The sequence below is a fragment of the Alexandromys fortis genome, unplaced genomic scaffold (assembly GCF_014885135.2).
Source record: "Alexandromys fortis isolate MF-2015 unplaced genomic scaffold, M_Fortis_MF-2015_v1.1 scaffold_46, whole genome shotgun sequence".
NCBI classification, from domain to species: domain Eukaryota; kingdom Metazoa; phylum Chordata; class Mammalia; order Rodentia; family Cricetidae; genus Alexandromys; species Alexandromys fortis.
In genome coordinates this window covers 9,564,536-9,585,043 of record NW_026067919.1, presented here as the reverse complement: position 1 = coordinate 9,585,043, position 20,508 = coordinate 9,564,536, and the positions used below count along the sequence as shown (strand labels likewise).

At 36.6% G+C, this 20,508-nt stretch overlaps 1 protein-coding gene across 4 annotated transcripts in view; it reads left to right on the top strand.

The window, feature by feature from the left end:
- Wapl (WAPL cohesin release factor) overlaps positions 1–17,489 on the top strand; it is a 67,610-nt gene extending 50,121 nt beyond the window's left edge. For all 4 annotated transcript variants that reach the window (XM_050140569.1, XM_050140568.1, XM_050140570.1 and 1 more), the window contains 10 exons: positions 68–179; positions 818–915; positions 3,129–3,205; positions 5,832–6,007; positions 6,621–6,736; positions 7,605–7,769; positions 8,814–9,021; positions 10,606–10,694; positions 14,861–14,956; positions 15,152–17,489. In XM_050140569.1, coding sequence (XP_049996526.1) covers positions 68–179; positions 818–915; positions 3,129–3,205; positions 5,832–6,007; positions 6,621–6,736; positions 7,605–7,769; positions 8,814–9,021; positions 10,606–10,694; positions 14,861–14,956; positions 15,152–15,217 — 1,203 coding nt within the window. In that variant the 3' untranslated portion in view covers positions 15,218–17,489. The remainder of the gene's footprint in view (positions 1–67; positions 180–817; positions 916–3,128; positions 3,206–5,831; positions 6,008–6,620; positions 6,737–7,604; positions 7,770–8,813; positions 9,022–10,605; positions 10,695–14,860; positions 14,957–15,151) is intronic.
- Positions 17,490–20,508: the final 3,019 nt, after the last annotated feature.

Genomic DNA, 20,508 nt, shown 5'->3' with positions numbered 1-20,508 from the left:
TTTTTTTTTTTTTTTTTTTTTTTTTTTTTTTTTTTTTTTTTTTTTTTTTTTTTTTTTTTTTTTATAGACTGGTCATTTAGCTATGGAGACTTTGCTGTCCCTCACTTCCAAGCGAGCAGGAGATTGGTTTAAAGAAGAGCTCCGGCTTCTGGGTGGTCTGGATCATATTGTAGATAAAGGTCTGTATATAATACACAGACACACACATACACAGTGGCACATGTGTTAAGTACCAACATTTGGGTGGCAGAGGCAGGTGGATCTCTAAGACTAGTCTGTTCTACAGAGCCAGTTCTAGGATAGCCAGGGCTACACAGGAGAAACCTAAATCTCACGAAAACAACAAAGAGAAGACACCGTAACCAAGGCAGTTTATAAAAGAAGGAGTTTATTGAGGGCTTACAGTTTAAGAGGGTAAGTCCATGACCATCATGGCAGGGAGCGTGAAGGCAGACAGATGTGGGGCTGGAGCAGTAGCTAGAGTTCACATCTTGATATATCTAAGTACTGAGTAGAGAAGGGGAGGGAGAGAGGAACTAGCTGGGAGTGGCCTGAGGTTTTTTGAAACCTCAAAGCCCATCCTTAGCATAGGCCTTCTCTGACAAGCCCAGACCTCTTAATTCTTCCTAAAGACCAAACATCCAAATATTGTAGTCTATGAGAGCCATTGTCATTCAAACCACTACACTTAGTATCAAGCATAAATGATGTTCACATTCCAGCATATTCATTGCATGTGTGTGGGTGAATTTTGATGTTGGCAAAGGAATAATTACTGAAGTTTTATATACTAACTTGTCCATTTCTTTTTGCCTAGTAAAAGAGTGTGTGGATCATTTAAGTAGAGATGAGGATGAAGAGAAACTAGTAGCCTCTTTATGGGGAGCAGAGAGATGTTTACGAGTTTTAGAGAGTGTAAGTATGGACAACTGCATGAGGGAATTATTTCTAATTGTGATTATATGTACTTATAACCACCTGATACTTTATATACCCTGGAGTTGTACCCGTTTCTCTGAATTAAAGTTGCAAGGGCTCTTTTCACAACCAATTGTCAGTAAGTGAGCATCTTACATTTTAAGAATGTGTTGGGGTGCTGGACATGATGATAGATTCTGGGATCCTAAAATTTTGGGAGACTTAAGGAGGAATGGTTATGAGTTAGAGCCTAGCATGAGCTACATAAAAACCTGTCTCAAAACAAAAAGCTGCTATTTGTGTATTATTGCTTCAAATGAAAGGTGCACACAGGTTTGTTTATATGTATATTAAACTATAGTTTTCTTATTACAGAATTCTGTTTCTGGTAAAAATACTCACTTGTTTTGTAGAAAACAGAAGATAGAGTCTTTCTTTAGTTAGTATGCTTTTGTTTGTTTAGATTATGAGTCAGTAAACATAGCTAAACATTTGACTTTGGAAAATATTACTGCTGGGCAATAGTTACTATATCTTTTTCTTTGGTTATGAATGACTTAACCTAGTTCAGTGTAGGCTACAATTTTACTGCTAGTGAATTTTAGGATGTATAATTACTGATGAAGTGGATTAACTAGGCACTTTTAAAAACACGGAGGAGCTTTTGGCATTCAAAAATTGAAATTGTTCCTCCTTCTAGGGTATTGCTTACTAGATAACATGTTATTTCTTTATTTAAAATTTTTTAAATGGCTGAGTATGGTGGTGTATACCTTTAATGCCAGCACTTGGGCAGAGACAGGCAGATTTCTATGAGTTCAAGGCCAGTCTGAGCTTCATAGTGAGTTCTAGGACGGCCAGGGCAGTGTAGAGACTCTGCCTCTCTCTCTCTCTCTCTCTCTCTCTCTCTCTCTCACACACACACACACACACACACACACATTAATGTATAACTGTAAGCATATATACATATATACTAAACAAATAAGGACATGAAATTTAAAAGTATATTTAAAATATATTTATGAATTTTAAAGTATCAAGTTTGTATGTTGGAGATTGTTATGTCTGCATTTCAAAGTATTTGGCAGTTAATTGTAGCAAATGAATTGTGATGACTACATTAATTATTAGTAATTATGACAGTGGTGTCTTTAATTTTATGATAAATCAATGTTTTTAGTTGGGATCTCACTATGTAACTTTAGTTGACCTGGATGATCACTGTGTAGACCAGGATGGTCTTGTACTCAAAGACAAGCCTTCCTCTGTCTCCTGAATGCTGAAATCACAGATGTGTGCTCTGTTATGGGTAGCAGTTTTCTTATTTTAAATACTGATCTTATAGGTTGCACCCACAGGTTGTAGAGATAATTCCCTGTTAGGGCTTCATAAACTTTGCCACTCAGCACCCAGTTTTGCCCAGTAAATTTTAATGTGACCCTCAATATATTTGCCATATTAAATAGATACATAGTGCAGAAGGTTTTAAAATGAAAATGAAGACAGAATCTTAAACAACAGTTTTTGTTTTTTGTTTTTTTTTTTTTTGAGACTGCCCTAGAACTTGTGTCATAGACCAGGCTGGCCTCAAACTTACAGAGATCCTCCTGCCTCTGCCTCAGGAATGCTAGGATTAAAGGTGTGTATCACTATGCCCAGCAATTACATAGCAATTTTTAAAGTCAGTCATTCTAACAAATGTATAATTCAAAGGTATACTAGTTTGATATACACCGAGGAAACCATTAAAAGTTTTTGTTATGTTTAAGCAAATGACTCTGTATAAGGCCAGAAATTTTTGTGTATATTGTAATTTGTAGCATAAAACATAATTGTTTCTTAACTGTTTGAGAAACATTTGGTTTTTGGCATGACAATAGGCATGATGCAAAATGCTCATGTTCTGTGTTAAAGCCAAGTGAATTCATGAAATGAGCCACGGGCGAGCATTTCTAGAAACACTTTGGATTTATTCTGCATTTGACTTTTAATTAGTTTTTGGTTGTTGGTACATTGAGAAATTTCTATGTTTGTTTTGCAGCCCCACCTTTAATTACAACTCTGTGGGTCACAACTAGAGTAGTTGCATGCTTAGTTGGCAAAATCGGTTTCATCTTTATATATTTTAAGGCATCAGGTAAAGTGTGGTATTATTTATGTAAATGAAAATTGTGGATTGTCACAGTCATTTTATCCTTTCATTTTAGGTAACAGTGCATAATCCAGAGAATCAAAGCTACTTGATCGCATATAAAGATTCACAACTCATTATTTCATCAGCTAAGTAAGTTTTTATAAATGCTCTTATTAACAAAGGAATTAAAGTTGCATTCTGTTCCTCCTTAAAATGTGTTGTCTGTTAGGTTTGTGAATAAGTACATTGTTGAGCAAAAGTTAGGAGTACATATTCTTGAGTTTTGGTGAGAATTTCAGCTCTTTCATGTTAGCTATAATCCTGGACAAGTCACTGTGTTGTTGCAAGTTCTTATGGGGAAGGAAGAATTGTACCTAGCTACTAGTGTAATTTTCACAATCAGGTAAATATATCTTAACATATATCATAGATATACTTTCTCAAGGAATATAATATATGTCTAGGTAACAAATGTTTGATAAGACATTTAAAGGTGTATGTACAATACATGTTAATGAGTCAAGTTTTTCTATTTGTAAGGCCTTCTAGAACATTGCTTAGCATATAGCGAATGATAATTAAATATATTAGTCCTTTTGTTTGAAGTGGATTGTAACTCCATTTCTGCCTTTTATTTATATTTCATTTTCCAGATCTTTGTGTATCATTTCTCCTTGTCTAGCCTTCATCACAATTAGGCTAGTGCTGGCACCTCAGTGCTGCTGTGTCTCCAGTCCTGGTTCTGTCTTAATACAGCAGCTTCTTGGTATCGCTGTCCTAGTTTTTGCTATCTCTGCCCTAGTTCTCTGGCCTTGATCTTAGCAAGCATTATGCCACTGGGATTTAACTTTCTCCACTGCTTTGAAAAATTAATCTTAAATTGCAATTCTATATGACCCTCTATTTTCTTTGTAAATTTCCTTATGAAAGAAAAAATGTTTCTAAGCGAGTGGTCCAGTGTAACTGTTTAACCTCTTAATTGGAAAGAAATGTAGACAGAATAGTGTGATAACCTTAGTGTGAATACTATCTTGTATCATTTCCATATCCTGTTTTGTGTTGCTTTTGTGAGTTTTATAGGACATTATTATCCTTAATGCATGTCATTCTTTCTTACCAAGGACTTTTCTTGAAAGTTAAATCTTTCTGATTTCATTTTATTTGGTGGGTAGTAGTTGTGCTTTTGTTGTGGGTGGTTGATGGGTTTATTGTTGTGTTTATTGTTTATTATTGCAGGGATTGAACCTATACTTTCACATACACCAGGCAGATACTCTTATTATTCAGTCCAAGTCGCTGTTTTTTTATTTTTTTATTCTTTTGATTAACAAAAATTATATTTCTGATTTTAAAAGTCCTTTCTGCTGGATAGTGGTGGTGCATGCCTTTAATCCCAGCACTTGGGAGGCAGAGGCAGGCAGAGATCTCTGTGACTGAGAGGCCCACCTAGTCTACAGAGGGAGTTCCAGGACAGACTCCAAAGCTACAGAGAAAAACCTTGTCTCGAACTCCCCACCCCCCAAAAAGGGACTAATCTCTGAGAATTGCCTTTGTAAAGAAATCTTTAGTACGACAGATTTCATCTCTTGTGTAGGACTTTCGTCTTTAGAAGTGATGATAAAAGTCAGAATTGAATGGGAAGTACCACTCACCTGGAAACCATCATAGATACTCAGTGATACTTAAGACAGTTTAGCTACTAATGACAACAGGGAAATTCTGTCAATATCCTCAAACATCAGCAGAACAAGTTATTTGGGTTTGGCCTTATAAGAACATCTTCCTAACCAAGAATTGTAGAATATTAGAAATTTTATATATAGAATTTCCTCATCATGTATTAAGAAGAAACCAGGAATAGATTAAATATGCTACATTTTTCTTTAAGGGTTTTGTATGGTATGCAATTCTTGAAAAATTAAATTGACAAAATCAGCTTACTTGATCCATGTCAGACTTGGAGGGAAACAGCTAATGGATTTGATGGTTTAAAGAGGCCTTGCGGGGCTGGAGTGGATGAGGTAAAGGTACTTGGGAGTATAGACTTGACCTTTGTTTAATGCGCAGAACCCGTGCAGAGGTGGAAGGAGCACATCGACTCCACAAAGTTGACCCCCACATTGAGTGATGTGGTACCTTCACCGCCTACACATCCACACATAATAATAATAAATAAATACAAACTACAGATAGTCTTTAGAAATAGACTGTATACATATTATGTGTCCTTGTTGGTATGTGTCCAGTCTTGGATTTGCCTTAATGTATACCAAGCATTTAATAATACTCATCTTTACTGCTAAAACATTCTTTTCCTTATTTGCTAAGTGAAAAATAGCTAAGTAAAACTGAGACAGACCTATCATTGTTCCTTAAAGGCTTTTGTGGGGGTGGGGTGGGCATGCCTTGTGATGGTTTTTGTGTTTGAGGTGGGAATAAAATACAACAGCTCCTGCAAGTAAAAGGAGTTTTTTCTTGTGAGATTTTGTTGTGGTGATGGTGGTAGTTGTTTGATTTGAAATGGGATCTCACTCCTGGGCTAAAGCAGTCCTTCTGCGTCAGCCTCCTCTGTATGGGGACTCTAGACCTGAACCATCATGCTCATCATGGAATGAACTTTGAATTTTCTTTAGAAAGAGTTTATCAAAACTTAACAACTAGTGAGATTATCAGGCATATGGTACATTATTAGACATTAAACATAACTTCCAAAATAGAAAAACAACAAAACCAAGAACCTTGACTGTTTATAGTGTGCATTTTATTTTCTCTTAAGAGCATTACAGCATTGTGAAGAACTGATCCAGCAGTATAACCGCGCTGAGAACAGCATATGCATAGCAGATAGTAAACCTCTGCCTTACCAGAATGTAACTAACCATGTGGGCAAAGCAGTGGAGGACTGCATGAGGGCTATCATTGGGGTATTGCTCAATTTAACTAATGATAATGGTAAGTAATATTTTCTTACTGAAAAATTATATATTGCACATAGAAATAAGCTATTCTATATTTGATGTAATAATTTACAATATTCCATTACATAATTGACTGACTTCCATAGTCATAAGCTAATTTTAGGAATTGTTTCTTTTAGAACTGCCTAGTAAATAAAGCCTTGAAATATCAAAACCACATATTTCAGTAAAGGAGTGAAATACAATTTAAAATTAATACTTTGTTTTTAAATTTTTTTGAGACAGGGTTTTGCTGTAGTTTTAGAGTCTCTCCTGTAGACCAGGCTTGCCTCAAACTCACAGAGATCCTCCTGCCTCTGCCTCCCAAGTGCTGGGATTAAAGGTATGTGTCACCACTGCCCGGCAAAAATTAATACTTATTTTAATAACTGGGTATGGTGTGCATACCTATAATCCTAGCTTTTGGGGAGGCTAAGGCAAGAGGTGTGCCATGAGATAGAGGCCAGCTTGGGCTGCTTAGCAGGTCAGTCAGTATTACAGAGTAAAACCAGGACTCGGGAAAAGAAAACAAAAATCAACAAAGAAAATCATTTTAAATATGGTTATTGGTATCATAAGGAAGATTTTTGTTTCTATATTTATTTCAGAGTGGGGCAGCACGAAGACAGGAGAACAAGATGGACTCATAGGCACAGCAATGAACTGTGTCCTTCAGGTTCCAAAGTACCTACCTCAGGAGCAGAGATTTGACATTCGGGTGCTGGTGAGTTGAAGTGCCACTTTAGATGATGAACCTTTGTTTTAATTTGGATTTAAGAATTGTTGGTACACACCTTTAATTCTAGCACTCAGGAGGCAGAGGTAGGTGTTTTTGTGAGTTCGAAAACAACGTGGTCTACAAGAGCTAGTTCCAGGACAGGCTCCAAAGCTACAGGGAAATCTTGTCTCAAAAAAAAAGGAAATCAGTTGTTTAATATATTCTGGGCTGGGTTAGAGAGATGACTCAGAGCACTGACTACTCTTCCAGAGGTTCTTAGGTTCTGGTTTTTTTGATGGGTCCTCATGAACATACTTCTCCATATATTTCTGTCTTACAAAACCTCCTTCATAGGGCTGGAGAGAGATGGCTTATAGGTTAAGAATACTGACTTCTCTTCCAGAGGTCCTGAGTTCAATTCCCAGCAATCACATGGTTGCTCACAACATATGATGAGATTTGGTGTCTTCTTCTGGCCTGTAGGTGTACATGCAGGCAGAATACTATTCTTAATAAATAGATGAAACCTCCTTCATAAAAATAAAAATAGAGGTTTAAACTGAAGATGGTGGTTAATAACTGAGGAGCTAAGTGTGGCTGCTGTCCATAACCCTAGCACTTTGGATGGTGGAGTAAGAGGATGGCTATGAGTCAAGGCCAGCTTAGACTATAGAAAGCATTAAACAGTTCCTCTGCTGCCCACCCAAACAGGTGAAAGAATCTTTCTTTGAAAAGAGCAGTGTCTTACACAGTGTTTTTTAACAGGTTTGCAAATGGAAGAATTCTGTTTAACAATTTATTTGACAATAAAAGTTCATATATATAATTCATTAAGTTCTTGTTTTTAATAATTTTATTTTTTAATATATTATAGGGATTGGGTCTACTGATAAATTTGGTGGAGTATAGTGCCCGGAATCGACACTGCCTTGTCAACATGGAAACATCATGTTCTTTTGATTCCTCCTTCTCTAGTGGAGAAGGAGATCAGAGTTTAAGGCTAGCTGGACAAGTTCATGCTGTTCAGGCATTAGTACAGGTGAGAAGCAGTGACAACACAATTGCCTATTAGGTAAATGCTGTCCACTCATAAAATGAAAAGTCAACTGACTTCTTCAGTCTTCAGCTTCCAGATTCCCTGGCATGGTCCCTAGGACCCCTGGGATTCTTGGACTGGTTTTGAGAATTGCTCTTTGGTTTTTCTAGGTTATTATTTTACACGTGCTGTATTCAGAGTCTGTTTATTTAACACATCTTTTAAGGTCTGTTTAGTATTTGATATAGGTAATTCTCATTAGTAACTTGCTGCATTTCTCAAATGGTGTGAATGGGTATATTAAGTGCTTTTTGTGTTTTATGCAATAACAACAAAAGGAAAGTAAACTAATTAAAGACAAGGAATTTGGTGGCTTCTCTTGACTGTATGGGATACATAATAAATAGTAAACTCTCCTAATAGTCTCCCTTACATACTTTCAATAATAAAAATGCCAATAATGTTTAAGATCTAGTTCTTCCTGGGACTGTTTATATTTTCTAATTGTTTATGTCTTTAATTTCTTTTAAAGAAGTCATGTTGCTTTTCCTAGAGTATTTAATTATTGTCTTTCCTACTGGCTAATTTATCCAATATGCATAGGTTTGTTGATTTTTCTTTTCTTGTAATTTTAATTTTTAAAAAAATTTTTAGGTAGAATTCCCTGGGTTAAGGACAATTATTGAGTCTTTCATTATTAGAAACAGTACATAAACTAGATTACTTAAATTTCAGCAGCATTTATACTTTAGTTTTGTCTTTTGGTAAAATATAGAACAAGCTTTTTTTTAAAAATAAGATATTCTTATTTAGAGCAAAATATTAGAATATGTACATGTTGATACTTGATTAAATTTTTTTTAGAATTTCCATCCCTCTTCTTCCTCCAGAGCCTTCCAGGTCCTTCCCACTTCTTTATAATTGGTGTGTGTGATTATAAATACAATCATTTGAAATCATTTAGTATTGCTCATATGTATTTAGTGCTGACTTTAGGATTGACTTACTGATGTCTTTTTAATGATTTTCAAAAATAACTTTTATCAGCTATTTCTTGAACGAGAGCGAGCAGCTCAGTTGGCAGAGAGTAAAACAGATGAGTTGATCAAAGATGCTCCCACCACTCAGCATGATAAGAGTGGAGAATGGCAAGAAACAAGTGGAGAAATACAATGGGTGTCAACTGAAAAGACTGATGGTACAGAGGAGAAACATAAGAAGGAGGAGGATGACGAAGAACTTGACCTCAATAAAGGCATGTTTATCTTGAGTAGTAGTATTTTCACAGTGAGAATGTTGTTCTTCCTATCAGTGAGCATGTGTTGTCATTGGGAGGTTGGTTGGTCACCTTTCTTGATCCTTCCCTCCTTCACTCTTTAAAAGAGTAGCAGCCGAACTGGTCATGATAGTGCACATCTGTAATTCCAGCCCTTAATAGGCTGAGCCAAAGGAACATGAGCTGCAGACCAGCATTGGCTATTTGAGACTGTATAACTAAGAGGGAGGGGATGGATTTCTTAGATTTCTCTTTTCAGCCTCACCTAAACTGAGGTATTTTGTTGAAATTTACAAAGTTCTCAGAACTTACTAGGTAAAGAAGAGGAATATACACCAAGCTAGAGACACTGTTTTTACTAATGAATTATTTATTGACTATCTACTATTTCCAGGAATTGTGATACTTGCTTTATATACAAATTCTGCAAAATAGCTATTTGTAACTGTGCCCCTACGGTTTTGTTTTTTGTTGTTGTTTTGTTTTTCCAGACAGGGTTTCCCTGTGTAACCCTGGCTGTCATGGGACTGTCTGTAGACTAGGATGACCTTAGAGATTACCCTTCCTCTGCCTTCTGCACACTGGGATTAAAGGCGTGCACCACTACCTTCCAGCTAAGGTTTTGAGATATAGTATGTCCAACCTTTTCTACTTAGGAGACTTATGCTGAGCCTCTTCTCTTTCTGTTAGGCTACTCCTCCCCTAAGTTCTGATACTCTTAAGAAATTTTTGCTTCTAAGAAACTTAGCTACTAGGATTTGTCTCTTACTTGGAGGCCTGCGGGTCAATCCAGATAAGTCTTGATAGTTTTGTGCATATTATGATAATAGTTTTGTTTTAGGGTCTTGTTAAAAAAAGAACTGCTTAAAGTGAGTAATGCAGTAGCTTAGTATGTTCACAGAATTGTATATTCATTCCAATTATGTAATGTTGAACATGTTTTCTTTAGCCCTAAAGTAACTGTATATCAAGTGGCAGTTAGCTTCTCCATTTCCTCCTCTCCTAGCCACTGGGGATCTACTTAGTTTCTCCAATGATTTACCTGTTTCAGGCATTTCATGTAAAAAGAATCAGACAATTTTTTTTTAACTTTAAGAAACTTATTTCAATTAGATGTATTGGGGGCATTTTATGAGGGTTCAAGGTTATTTATACCTTCAAGATTACCTTGAAGGTGTTCTTAGCTATTTTGGTTGATGGAAAAGTTTTTGATTCATTTGCAGCTCTCTAAAGACATTTGGAATGTTTATGGCCTTTTTGTGTCTTTGAAGAAATAGTGTATTAGTTCTCTTGCCTAGTTTTTAGTCAGGTCTTGTTGCTATAAAATTGAAAGAATTCTTTATATATCCTGAACATCTTATGAGATAAATGATTGCGTACTTCCACTTTGTTAGTGGTGTCCTTAAGTTTGTTAGAGTTTAGTTCTTGTATTTGGGTCCCTATTCATTTTGAGTTAGTTTTTATTAATTTGGGGTACCGAGTTGTTCATATAGTAGCTTTTAAAATGATAACGATAGTTGAAGTTGGTACAGTGGTTAAAACTCCTTGTTCAACTGTTCTCAGCCCTTCAACATGCTGGCAAACACATGGAGGATTGCATCGTGGCCTCCTACACAGCCCTGCTTCTTGGGTGTCTCTGCCAGGAAAGTCCTGTAAGTAAATAGTTCAGAAATGTTTTAGGTATCTCTAAGATTGTTTTTAACAGCTTCATGCCATTACTGATGCATTTATTTACTTTAAAAAAATTTCCCCATTCATACATACTTTTTATTTCAGAAGATCTTTTGGCTGATCATAAGTTTATTTAAACAATTTTATTTAATTCCCTGTGAAAGAAAATGCCAAGGATATGTCTAACTTTGTAGTGGTTTTCCTTAAATTATTTTTAATACAATGAACATCTTTATTTTCTTTCTAATACAGGCTTTCATAGTAAGATTTGAGATGGGGTCTTCTTGCTTTTTTAAAAACTGATATATTCCTATCAGAGTGAAACTCTTTAAGATATTAAAAAGCAAGATAGTGCGCTCAAGATAAAGCTCAGTTACTAAAGTGCTTGCTTAGTATAAATGAAGCCCTGATGTAGTCCCTAGTGCTACCTAAACTGGTCATGGCAGTGAATGCCTGGAATCCCAGTACTTGGGAGATGAAGGCAGGAGGATCAAGAAGGATCATCCTAACTAGTGAGTTTGAGGCCAGCCTGGGCTTAGAACCTCAAAACAGACCAAAAAAAAAAAAAAAAAAAAAAAACTAATGGGAATGTTCTTAATGTCATAAAAAAGGAAGATTTACATACTAGAAGTTAAAATTATATGGGCTGTTAAAGGCTTTAAGATATTTGTTGAAGCTTACATTCTAAACTAAGAATGCATTAGATATAACAGAGTTCTGGGTATGGATAATTGAGTCCCTGCTGTAGTTGAAGTAAAAGAAGGACTAGTGTAAAAACTAGTGTAAAAAGTAAAAGCTGGCCAAGTCAGATTTGGACCATTTTAGTGACTCAGGAGGGGTAACTTCTCCCAGACATGTTTTGTTGTCCTTTTCCTTAGTTAAAAGAGAAGGCTCGGGTGTTAAGAGCACTTGCTGTTTTTCTGAGGACTGGAAACTTAGTTCTTGGCACCCATGTCTCAGCAGTCCAGCTTCAAGGTTTCTAATGCCCCTGACCTCCTCTAGCACCTGTACTCTATGCACAAACCCACATGAACACATATATACCTAATTAAAAATCATCAAAATAAATTTTATTTTTTGAAACAGGGTTTCTCAATGAAACAGCCTTAGCTGTCCTGGTACTCACTCGATCTGTAGACCAGACTGGCCTCAAAGAAATCCATCTACTTCTGCAACTTGGGTACTGTAATTAAAGGTGTATGTCAGCCACCACTGCCTGGCTAAAATAAAATATTTTTAAGTGTGTAGAAAGCACTTGCCATGGCTATAAGATGACCATTCCTAGCTGGACAGTGGTAGCACACACCATTAATCCCAGCACTCGGGAGGCAGAAGCATGTGGATCTCTCTGAGTTCAAGGCTAGCCTGGTCTATAGAGCGAGTTCCAGAACAGGTTCCAAAGTTACAGAGAAACCCAATTTTGGGGGGGTGGGGGGACAGGAAGATGACCATACCAAAGGTCCCATTTAGTGTAATAATGTCTAACAAAACCTCCTCCTCCTCATTTTCTTTTTAAGAGAGCATTCTTAGACTTCATAGCATCTGTCTGGTTGAACATTGGACCACATGCTTTCCTCTGAACCAATTTCAGGCTAGGAAAATGGGATTACTATTAGTGGATCTATGAGAAATAAAAGTGTCTATATAATTAGACTATTTCACAGAAGTGGAGGTTATTGTTATTGGATAGTTGCCATTGGAAAAAGAAATATGAGCAGTAAAAATACCTTGTCAGTTGGATCTTGGAGTCATTGTGAGTGTTCCCTTTGAAATATGTGGCACAGGTGGATAAAGAGAAAGCTCATAGTTACCTTAATTTCTTTCCCAGTTGCCATGATAAAATATATTAGGACAGTATTGTATAACTGTATTGAACAGTAGATCTTGAAGTTCTGTTAGTCTGATATGTGACCATCATTATGGGTGTCAATAGCTTTCTTGTTCCTAAAAAGAAGGTTCTGAATTTGTGGACAATATTGTGGATTCTTAGAACCACAGATGTGATTGTGTATGTATATATGTTTCCTTAGTGATCTTTATAATTAGAAAACAAGATGCTACCACAAATCTGAAGTGAATTGGCCTTCCCATTGTGGAAGTAGAAGAGATAAAGCAAGCATGTAGTCATGTACAGTAAGAACTGCCTGTGTTCTGTGGCCCCATGCTTAGGAAGCCCAATAAAGTCTGGTCTCATTTTCTGTTGACCACTCTACCCATTTGCACCTGGTATTTGGCAGTGGTGAGTCTCCTCACTGCTCTTGGAGGTTCTTGCCCCTTTCCATTCTTTGACTCTGGCACAGTGCCATAAGATCTAGCTTTTTTCAGAGCTCTTGCTAATCGTGTATCTTCTCTCTCTTTGGCTTGTCAACAGCAATGGAATGATGGATTTACTTACGACTTTAAAAGCCCACTACTTTTTAAACCTGGCTCTTGGGTTACCAAACCCCGCCTCCGTCTTGGATAGCTATTAAGTTTTTTTTTTTTTTAGATTTATTTATTTCTTAAGCATATAATGTTCCTCCTGCGCGTACACCTCCATGCTAGAAGAGGGTACCAGATCTCATGACAGATGGTTGTGAGCCACTACTTGGTTGCTGGGAATTGAATTCAGGACCTCTTGGAAGAGCTGCCAGTGCTCTTAGGCTCTGAGCCACCTCTCCAGCCCCCAGCTATTAAGATTTTCAAATAGTCCATTCTATGTTCCTTTTGTACTTCTAGTACTATAAATGTTGTGACTATCCTTCCCATAGCCACTATAAATGTTTAGTTCTGTAGTGTGTTGGTAAAGAAGGATTTGAACTAATGAAGGGCTTTCATCCCCATCATGGGAGCTATTTATTATTTTAGAGGTATACTTTTTATTGAACAATCCTTCAAAGTTACAACCATTTTGGAGGCTGTTTAAATGTAGTGATTTATACTATTTGTGTTTTTTACTTTAAAATATTTTTTATGTGGATGAATATTTCACCTGTATTGTAGTTTTCTTTCTATTGTAAAACACCATGACCAAAATAACTTGGGGATGAAAGGGTTTATTTCATCTTACAGCTTCAGTTCTCTATGAAGGGAAGTCGGCAGAAGCCATAAAGGAATGCTGCTTACTGGCTTGCTCAGTTTTCTTTCTCACACAAGTCAAGACCACCTGACTAGGGCTGATGCTGCCCATGCTTGGGTTGGGCCCTGCCTTATCAGTCATCAGTCAAGAAAATACCCCATAGACTTGTCTACGGGGCAGTCTGCTGGGAGCAGTTCTCAATTCCTGTGTTCTTTTCCAAGATGACTCTAGTTTGTGGCAAGTTGACGGAAAACTAACCAGCACAGTCTACATACATGTCTGTGCATCATATATGTGCCTGTTGCTTGGAGGCCAGATCAATGGAACTGGAGTTACAGACAATTATGAGCCATTGTATGGGTACTGGGAGTGAAGCTCAGGTTTTTTGGAAAAAAAGTGTTTTTTAACTGCTGAGCCTTCTCTGTAGTCCCTGTTCAAGAGTTTAAACTCAGATCTGCCTGCCTCTGCCTCCTGAGTACTGGGGTTAAAGGCGTGCACCACCACTGCTGAGCTAAATTAAGCATTTTTAAACATAATGAAATTGAAGTTTTAAATTAGAATATGTAATAGTTTCCTCTTACAAGATTGTTTATATTTTTTAGCTTTTTGCTAATAATCAAGGGAAATACCTCTCTGGGAGCTGGCCCATAATTTATCAAAAACGATGTATATAAAGAATAATTAATTCTTCTAATTTACCTTTGTAGCATGGAGAATTTTTTTGATCTGTTTTATAAACAGATCAAATATATATATATATCTGTGGCTATAGTCTGTTTACACATTTGACAGTTCAGTTTATTTCAGATATTTCTCTTTGCATTTCCAAAAATAAATATTCACAGATATTCCTTTGTAGCTTTTGTTAGTTTGCCCTTTACCCTTTCTTCGTGTGGGTAGGGTGGTATAGAGTGGGGAGATGAACCCGAGTATTCTTGCACATAGTTAATTGAGTGTGGAATGGGAGTAACCCAGGAGTTCTCAGGTTCTTGTAGATGTTTACAAGATATATAGCAGGCCAACAGCATTGAGTGGGTTATAGTATCTTTTTCTGCCAACTGACTGACTATTTTTTATCTGTTTCCTCAGATCAATGTAACTACAGTGAGGGAATACCTTCCTGATGGAGATTTCTCCATAATGACAGAGATGCTTAAAAAATTCTTAAGCTTCATGAATCTTACTGTAAGTAACTTCTATTGCATATTGCAGTTTATATGAGTTTTTTATTATTTTTCAGACAAAATCTCACACTGTATCTCCAGCTGGCAGTCCTCCTGCTTCAGCCTTTCAAGTACTAAAATTAATAGGTGTTAATAGTGGGACCTGGCTAATCTAATGTATGTTATTATAACCACCATTTTCTTCCTTCCCCTTTAGTGTGCTGTTGGAACAACAGGCCAGAAGTCTATCTCTAGAGTGATCGAGTATTTGGAACATTGCTAGCTGCTTTACCTTTGCTTCAGGTGCTTGGTAATGCTGGAGCTATCCTTAGACAAAGAAAAGTCATGAAAGAAGTCCTTGAAGATAAACCAAGAACATTCATCAGTATCATTCGTGTTTGGATTTTTATGACCACCCGATTTCTTCATCATGCATTCTGCATTTGCTAAATGACAGTTACTACATCAATCTGCAGCTATCAAAAATGAGGGAAAAGGTTCAGGCTGTTAACAATCCCATGCAGTATTTAAATACACTTACTTGGCAGAGTCTATACCCTCCCCTAGTTGCCTTGCTTTATTTTGGGCAAGGTTTAAAGGGGAAAATTTGTGCTGCTGTTAGTGCAACTGCTGTGTATGTTGAGCCACTGTTGTCATGCCAGTCAGGTGCAAAGGCAGCTTAGCTACTGAGGTATTGAATGTTCTGAGGACATTCTAGACAACAGCTTAGTTCCTTTTTCAGGCTCATTTGCTTTTGCTTTTTGTTGAATGATTCCAATCGTAAATAAAGCTTTTAATAATTTTGTGAATTTTTTTTGTTGTTGTTCCCTGAACTACTGTCTATATTTAAAATTAGATGGAATCCAAAGACACAAGGGATTAATAGTATATTTTTTTATTCTTGATTAGGTTTGGGTGTTGAACTATTTTTCACTTCTGAGACCATGACCATATTCAATATCATACCATAATGTGTCATAGCTATAGGCACAAGAAAACAAGTAGCAGTTTGAGGGAATATTATATTATATAAGATAATTGTACCCTGTTACAGGATTAAGCAAAAATAGACAAACCCAGGGTAGTTTACACTTAATGCTAGAGAGACTCTTGAAACATTGTTACGTTTTGAGGGAAGTTCTCTAGATATATTTTCTAATATTAAGTACAGTAAATATAAGGAAGCTAAAACACCAATGTGGAATTCGTTTTTCCAGATAGCGTGTATATTCTTCTATAGAGTGACAGGATCAATTGCATAAGCGCAAAGCCTTAAAATTGCTGGTGTAGAGAAGACCCTTTTTTTATTCAGATTCTTTGTTCATAGAACAGTTGTTTAAAAAAACAGTTGTGGAACACACAGAACATGGTTTATAGGTTTAATTTCATAGGGTTTTGTTTTGTTTTGTTCAGACCACTGGTTGTGGTTTTTTCCCCTTTTTCATTGATTGGCCTGAGCACAGGCTTTCTAGAGATGTTTCATTAATACTTTCAATTACCTTTCATATAGTTACATCATGTTTCTTCATTGGATTTGTAAAACTTGAAGCCATAAAAATATTAGTTTGGTGTGTATTGGGGAAAATAGCTAAAAGTCTAATTTTGACTCATTTTAGACTTTGTTATTTCCTTGTATAAAGTAACAAACTGGGGCTCTTGTATCAGTGCCAGCTGTAATGTTTTTTAAATGCAGTGGCTGCCTTCTATTGTCTTCCTATTTTTGATAATGCAGATTGTTGGGAAATCTATGAGGAAGTAACTGACTCTAGGCAAATTGTTTTCCTTCTACCCACCCGAACCCCGACCCATCACCGTTTAAGAACACAGTATGCCAGTGTAATGATGTGGGAAAGATTGAGACTGTATTTGCCCTGAATACCAAACTAATTTAGCAAACTTTTTTTTTAAAAGAAGCATACTGCTAAATGATGTCCACAGATTTATTAGATATTTTTGGTTATTTTAAAATACATTGATATTTATTAATCATTGGATTTGGGGAACAGATTTTTGATTGTGGCAGATGGTAAGGAACAGTAAACATTTGGGTGAGATCAATCAGGGCGAATTACATTTTTTTCTGTTACACTGGTAATCATTTGATAATTGATTTACCTCAGTGTTTAACAGGTTTTTTTTTGTTTGTTTTGTTTTAAAAATATTAACTAATTGTCAAGCACTGATAGAGATGCAGGTCCTGGTGGGGTGGGTTGTGAGGAAGATACCACCTTCACCTGCAGTGCATTTGTGTGTCTTTAACCCTCGGAGAACTCTCATTTTAGGGTACTTGAGGCTGACTTGCAAATTAACTAAAGTTTTAAGGTAACCTTTTTTCCATTGTAAATATTTCTGTAAATACTACCAGTTGGATATTAGAACAGTAGGATACTTTTCTGAATCCAATCCTATTTTTATTTTATACAGTATTTCTCAGCTGTGATCTTTGGAGCAAAAGCCAACGGCAGGAAAAAAATAGTTTGTACCAGTTTCATGAAGTATGTCTTTGGGTTTTTGTAAATAATTTTAACTCAAATAAAATTGCTACTTTAAATACACATGTTGTCTTTAACATAAGTCTATTGACCTGTTTTGGAGGAAGTTGCAGAAACTTGATAAGGCCTACACTGTCAGTTGAACATAAGTGTCCAGTTTTTCTTAGATATTTTATTACATACTTCTAAGTACTGATACGAATGTAAAACACTTAGTACTTTGGGCTGGTTAGGGGTGATGGTTTTCTGAGTGTATAGTTAAATCCTTAGCATACCTATTATATTGCTTTAAATCTTTTAGGTTTTTTTTTTAGCATGACTGCAAATTTCTTTGCTTTTGAGATTTTATAGTCATTTTTTAGGTTTTTAATTTTTCTTTTCATCCCTTAATATTTTCATGTGTAAAACTAGATTCCTCAACCTTTCCTTGCTTGTTTTAGTTACAAAAGATTTCAAGATTTATCCTGAATTTCCCATGCACTCTCCCCATTTACACACACACACACACACATACAACCATGTATAAGAGTGGTCTCTGTCGGTTCTGGACTTGTAAAGACCTAAATCACACACGTGGAATTTGATTCCCAACTCTGGTACTTGCTGCTAACTTTGAACAAGTTTTGAAGCTGTCATTTATTCAGTTTCTGTAATTGAAAAGTGGAAGTACCTGCCTCCTAACACTCTAAACACTCAGGTAAAGGCAGAGATTTGAACAACAAAGAGATAGTAGATGGAACAGCACTGCAGGATTTGTTGGTTTAGGATGCTAAAGTAGTCTGGTGAAGATGCTCATCACAATCCTTAGAGCAACCAGCAAACCTGCAGGTACAGTTTGAGTTTGTAGTGTAATCAGAGTGGTACAACAGAAAGCAGAGAAGGAAAAACAGCAAGAAATACAAAACAAGACCATGAGGTGGCTCACTGGGTAAAGGTGGCTTTAGAGAGTTCAGTCTCTAGGACACACTTGGTGGAAGAAGTGAATTGGCTAGTCAGTTATCCTCTGGTTCACAAGTAAATGAAAAATAAGAGAATAACAAAAACAAATAGCAAATGGTTCCTCTGTACAAGAGGAATATGCCAGTGATGTCAATAAACGTTTATCATTAATTAACTGAAGGTATACAAAACTCTACTTCAAGGTAGAGATGGTGAAACTGAACAACCAAGAGACTGAATTTAAATACAACGTGGGTTTAAAAAAAGATACACTGTGAAATGTTAATGAAGTATGGATATAAGGTATACTTTAAGGCAGATGGTGTTTTATTGCTCCAAGAGCATATTGTAATCCTGAGACATGGCACCTAATCAAAAGAAGACAATGTACCTCTAATACTGCAGAACCTTTATAAGTATGTTAATGAAAACATGGGTAGGTGAGGTCACAACCATAGTTTGAAAATCTAATACAGCCTCAGCAATTAATAGATTTTTAGATTATGTATTTTATATACATATGCCTGCATGCCAGAAGAGTATTAGATCCTGTTTCAGATGGCTGTGACTCACCATGTGATTGCTGGGAAAGAGCAGCTAGAGCTCTTAACTGCTGAGCCATCTCTCCAGCCAGATTGTTTTTATTCTGTTTGTTTGCTTTTAAATATAAGCTGATTGCTGCGATACATAATTAGAATCCTAGATATTCAGGCTGTGGAGATTAAAAGGCCTGCTTGGACAATTACATGTCTCAATAAGTATGTAATTAAGTATGAAGCTACAGGAAGTCTGAGTGGATGAATTACCATATTCTAATATTCATGCAACATTACATTGGACATGATTTTTCTATTGCACATGAGATTTCGCCAAGATAGTCTGAGGGCTCATGAAACAGGTTTTGATGTATTTCAGATGACTGAAATCTTAGAGAATATACCTGTAAATCAGTAGTTAAAAACTTAAAACCAGGCTGGGCGTTGGTGGCGCACGCCTTTAATCCCAGCACTAGGGAGGCAGAGGCAGGCGGATCTCTCTGAGTTCGAGGCCAGCCTGGTCTACAAGAGCTAGTTCTAGGTCAGGAACCAAAAGCTACAGAAAAACCCCCATCTCGAAAATATTAAAAAAAAAAACCTTAAAACCAATATTCAGATATCAATACACTTCAGTGTGACGTGGGTCAGACTGTAAAATCATAGTAAGAAAAGATCTGGCCAGTAAAAATATCAGAGATCTTTCCCCCCACATCTAAAGCGTGGTTAAAGGCTATCATGTAATAAACCTGAAATGAAAAAGATGAAATAATTAAAACACAAAGTAAGTTTTAAGAAAAAAATCAGAAGTCGGTATAATAAAAACAAAATTTTTTAAACCCAGTTTTTTGTTTTGTCTTGAAGTTAAGCTCTCAGGACTTAACAAAAACCTACCATATATCAGGAATGGAAGACAAACATAGGGTCTATGGATATTCAAAAGAGTAAAATGTTAAAAAAAAATAGCGATAAACCTTAAATTTAAAACTGACAAGATGAGGCCAGGGTTCATGGTATACATGTATAACCACAGCATTTGAGAGATGGGGGCAGGAAAGACAAGTGTCAGAGGTGTTTAGCAAGATGGCTATATGTGACCCTGTCAAATAAAAAGGTGCGTTTGTATGCATTATGACAGAAGCAAACATGAAAACACCAAGGCAACATAACCCAAAAGTTACTCGTCCCACAGAAATGTCATCCAGTGAGAGAGGAAATCCTAGACAAAAAATCAGAATGATTATATTTAATGAAGTCAAAAGAAGGTGCACAAATTTGTTGATTACTCTTTAGGCTTTTTTTGGGGGGGTGTTGAAATAGCGGCGGGGCTGCGTCCCCCGCACCCCAGCCGCCTGCTAGCTTATGCCCGAAATAACAACACACAAACTATTCATTTATGCACTGCTTGGCCCATTTCTGTCTAGCCTCTTCTAGGCTAATTCTCGCACCTGGACTAGCCCATTTCTAATAATGTGTGTAAGCACCCCAAGGTGCGCTTACCGGGAAGATTCTAGCCTATATCCATCCTGGGTCGGAGCTTCATCGTGTGTGTCTGGGAGAGCGAAGCAGGGCCTCTGCCCCAGAGAGCAGAGCTGTCGAGTCTGAGCTCA